This window comes from Eumetopias jubatus, unplaced genomic scaffold (genome assembly GCF_037043125.1).
Source record: "Eumetopias jubatus isolate StellerSeaLion01/CBP00866 unplaced genomic scaffold, mEumJub1_p1.0 scaffold_16, whole genome shotgun sequence".
Classification (NCBI taxonomy): Eukaryota; Metazoa; Chordata; class Mammalia; order Carnivora; family Otariidae; genus Eumetopias; species Eumetopias jubatus.
In genome coordinates, this window is record NW_028274822.1 from 91,816,280 (window position 1) to 91,820,785 (window position 4,506).

A 4,506-nucleotide genomic window follows, 5' to 3' on the forward strand; every position below is an offset into this window, starting at 1 on the left:
TCCTAGGGGAGCTGTTTATTTAAGGGTTACTATGGGATGCTAGGTGAAGCACTTTGCATGTTCTGTTGGAGGCAAGGAGTGGTGTGGGTGCCCACCCCTTAAGCCCAGTGCCACAGACCGGCGGGGGCGTTGTGTCCCAAGTGACTGTCACAAACTGGCTCCAGTATAAGGGGGTGGGGGTGGGATAGGGGCGTCTGGCCAGGACGCTCCCTCACTTCCCATCGAAACCGAGTGGCGTGCGCGCCCCCACCCCCAGGTCCCGAGGAGTTGGGGACCCTCCGCGCGAGCTGACGCCGCGACCTCCCACGCCCAGCTCCGCATCGTCTTAATGGGTCTTCAGCCCAGGAGGGCGCAGGCCAGGCAGATCACTCGCCAAATAATATAAATACCCGACGAGCGAATGACTTCCCATAATAAATAAACTCAGCCGCCTAGAAGAAATCACCAGCCCTGCCTGGCTCGAGGCCCCTACACTCCGCGGCTTTGTCGGGGGCGGGGGTCATTACACAAGCCAAGCCCCCACTTCCCGAGACGCGGGGGGGGGGAACCCAGGCGCCCCAGGAGGCTGCCCTCCCCTCCCCCTCCCCGCCTTCCCCGCGGAGACCTCGGAGGAGCGGCCCTAAAATCTGGCTTCCCCGAGCCCCTCCCCCTGCCCTGAGCTCTTCTCTTTGAAATTTCAAAGAGAACCCCTCCCTGAAGCCGGAGCCGGAGCGTAGGCCTGGTGACTCCGGGCCTCGGGAAGATGCGGGCAGGTCTACAAGCCGAGGGGCCACTTTATGGCCAGGGCTGTAAAGCGCCAATCCCACCCCGCTTTGAAAGCCCCCCCGCCCGGGGCCCACCGTCAGGGCGAGGGAAGATGCGCCCCCGGCCCCCCGCCGCGGACCCCCCGCCCGCTCCCCCGGCCCGTCTCCGAACTTCGGCAGTGCGGGTCCCTGGGCGCCGGGGACACCCGGGGCTTCCCCGCGCGGGGGCGGCGGCGGCGGGGCGCGCGGGGGTGGCGGGCCCGGCCGGCGGGGGGTCCGGCCCGCGGGGCGGCGGCGGTGGGAGCGGGCGCCCGGCCGGCTTTCTCATGCAAAGCGGCGGCGGGGGCGGGGCGCGCGCCCGGGGGCGGGGCCTGTCGCCGCCCGGCTGCGCTCCCCCTCGCCTTCTGCGCGTCTTCTCTGCCCGGGACGCGCGGCGCCGAGCAGCTGCGGCCGGGCCCGGCGAGGCCGGCGCGGGAGGGAGGAGCCGCCGCCAGCCGGCCCGCCACCGTGCGCCCGCGCCGCCGGCCTCCCGGACGCGCCACCTGGGCGTTCGCGGAAGAGCCCAAAGTTTGCTGCGGCCGGGAGTCGGCGCCCGCCGCCGGGAGCTCGGGGCCCGTCGCGCTTCCCGGTATTGTTGGCCAACTTTGCTCCCGCTCCCACGCGGCCCCCACCTCGGCGGAGGCCGGGGGCGCGGAGCGCAGCGCTCGGGCCGGCCGAGCGGGCATGGGCGGGGGCCGGAGCGGGGACGGGGAGCCGGGGCCCGCAGCCCGAGCTGGGCAGCGGCGGCGCTGAGGGGAGCGGACCTCCCCGCCGGGGCACCTCCGACGCCAGCATGCCGCGTCCGGGCCCCCGCCTGTGGCTGGTCCTGCAGGTGATGGGTTCGTGCGCCGCCATCAGCTCCATGGACATGGAGCGTCCGGGCGACGGCAAGTGCCAACCCATCGAGATCCCGATGTGCAAGGACATTGGCTACAACATGACCCGCATGCCCAACCTGATGGGCCACGAGAACCAGCGCGAGGCCGCCATCCAGCTACACGAGTTCGCGCCGCTGGTGGAGTACGGCTGCCACGGCCACCTCCGCTTCTTCCTGTGCTCGCTGTACGCGCCCATGTGCACCGAGCAAGTCTCCACCCCCATCCCCGCCTGCCGGGTCATGTGTGAGCAGGCCCGGCTCAAGTGCTCCCCGATCATGGAGCAGTTCAACTTCAAGTGGCCCGACTCGCTGGACTGCAGCAAGCTCCCCAACAAGAACGACCCCAACTACCTGTGCATGGAGGCGCCCAACAACGGCTCGGACGAGCCCTCCCGGGGCTCGGGCCTGTTCCCGCCGCTCTTCCGGCCGCAGCGGCCGCACGGCGCGCAGGAGCACTCGCTCAGGGACGCGGGCCCGGGGCGCGCCAGCTGCGACAACCCGGGCAAGTTCCACCACGTGGAGAAGAGTGCGGCGTGCGCGCCGCTGTGCACGCCCGGCGTGGACGTGTACTGGAGCCGCGGCGACAAGCGCTTCGCCGTGGTCTGGCTGGCCGTGTGGGCTGTGCTGTGCTTCTTCTCCAGCGCCTTCACCGTGCTCACCTTCCTCATCGACCCCGCGCGCTTCAGGTACCCCGAGCGCCCCATCATCTTCCTCTCCATGTGCTACTGTGTCTACTCAGTGGGCTTCATCATCCGCCTCTTTGCCGGCGCCGAGAGCATCGCGTGCGACCGGGACAGCGGGCAGCTCTATGTCATCCAGGAGGGGCTGGAGAGCACGGGCTGCACCCTCGTCTTCCTCGTCCTCTACTACTTCGGGATGGCCAGCTCGCTCTGGTGGGTGATTCTCACGCTCACCTGGTTCCTGGCTGCCGGCAAGAAGTGGGGCCACGAGGCCATCGAGGCCAACAGCAGCTACTTCCACCTGGCAGCCTGGGCCATCCCGGCCGTGAAGACCATCCTGATCCTGGTGATGCGCAGGGTGGCGGGCGACGAGCTCACGGGCGTGTGCTATGTGGGCAGCATGGACGTGAACGCCCTCACCGGCTTCGTGCTCATCCCGCTGACCTGCTACCTCGTCATCGGCACGTCCTTCATCCTCTCCGGCTTCGTGGCGCTCTTCCACATCCGGAGGGTGATGAAGACGGGCGGGGAGAACACCGACAAACTGGAGAAGCTCATGGTGAGGATCGGAGTCTTCTCTGTGCTCTACACCGTGCCGGCCACCTGTGTGATCGCCTGCTACTTTTACGAGCGCCTCAACATGGAGTACTGGAAAATCCTGGCCACTCAGCACAAGTGCAAAATGAACAACCAGACCAAAACTCTGGACTGCCTGATGGCCGCGTCCATCCCGGCCGTGGAGATCTTCATGGTGAAGATCTTCATGCTGCTGGTGGTGGGGATCACGGGTGGGATGTGGATCTGGACGTCCAAAACCCTGCAGTCCTGGCAGAACGTCTGCAGCCGCAGGTTCAAGAGGAAGAGCAGGAGGAAACCCGCCAGTGTGATCACCAACAGTGGGATTTACAAAAAAGCCCAGCATCCCCAAAAAACCCATCTTGGAAAATATGAAATCCCTGCCCAGTCTCCCACCTGTGTGTGAGCTGCCTTGGGGGGTGGGGGTGGGGGGGTGGGCAGGGAGGGAAGGCCAGAGTGGAAAACTTAAGACAGGATACCGTGGCAGTCAGAGCCAAAACATGGTGCTTTTCCTGCTTGGTTGGTTGGTTTTTGTTTGTTTGTTTGTTTGTTTTTTTAAATAAAAGTAAAAGAAAAAAGTTTTTACCCTGAAATTTAGGATGCTGTGATACACTGAAAGTAAAAATGTGCTTCCAGGTTACTTGTTTTGTTTTGTTTCCAGAAGGAGAGCTCCTCCCCTTAAGTAGCCTCTCATGTAACTAATTTGTGGTCAAGTAGTTGATTCAGCCCCCAGAAGAAAACTTTTGTTTAGAAGCTTCCATAAATACATAGCCGTGTGTTTGAGTTGGCTTTGCTACCCATTTACGAGTCAGAGGAGAGGTAACTTCTTTGGACATTAAAGAACTTCTGCTGGGAGCATGGGGGGGGGGCGGGGAGAGGCCAAGTGGGTCTCCAGCGAGGATTCATCCCTGTGGCCCACCCCCAGGAAGGCTGTGTGTGGGACAGCAGCTTCTGTGTAGACAGGGAGAAAGGGGAGCCCTGACGATTTAACACACTCCAGTGGATTTGGAGTCACTTAAAATAGACTCCAGCCTCTAGCCTTCACAAATAGGTCTTTCTCCAAGACAGAAACTTCCAAACCTAACATTTGCAAATGCAAACAATGTGCAATACATTTCTTCCCTCTTTCCGTGGAAATGAAAAGAGAAACAAGTATTTTGCTGTACATAAAGACAACAAAAGAAATCTCAACAAAAGCACAGAGAGGCCCAGCCCTCAGAAACCCTCTAGTGTTAGATTTTGTGGCTTTTTAATGGAAACCAAGCCCATGTTATACACGTTTGGACTGATTTGTGGAAAGGAGGGGGGGAAAGGGGAAGAAGATCATTCAAAAGTATCCAAAGGGCTTATTGACTCTTTCTATTGTTAAACAAATGGTTTCCATGAATAGCTCAAGAAGCACTAGACAAGTCTAGTTCATTCTCCCCACCCCCCCAGGGGAGAGGGGTTCTGCTTATGTATATTTGTAATATATGATATTTTTCATGCTCCACTATTTTATTAAAAATAAAATATGTTCTTTAGTTTGGTGCTGGTCCCTTGTGCGTTGTGAGGCTTCCCTTCCCTGAGTGTGGAGAGAACAGAGCAAACT

The 4,506-nt window shown here is 61.4% G+C and overlaps 1 protein-coding gene across 1 annotated transcript; it reads left to right on the forward strand.

Annotated features, from left to right (window-relative positions):
* The first annotated feature begins 1,575 nt into the window (after positions 1-1,575).
* FZD10 (frizzled class receptor 10) lies at positions 1,576-3,321 on the forward strand. The gene has a single exon (XM_028089005.1). The coding sequence runs from the start codon at positions 1,576-1,578 to the stop codon at positions 3,319-3,321; it is 1,746 nt and encodes a 581-aa protein (XP_027944806.1).
* Positions 3,322-4,506: the final 1,185 nt, after the last annotated feature.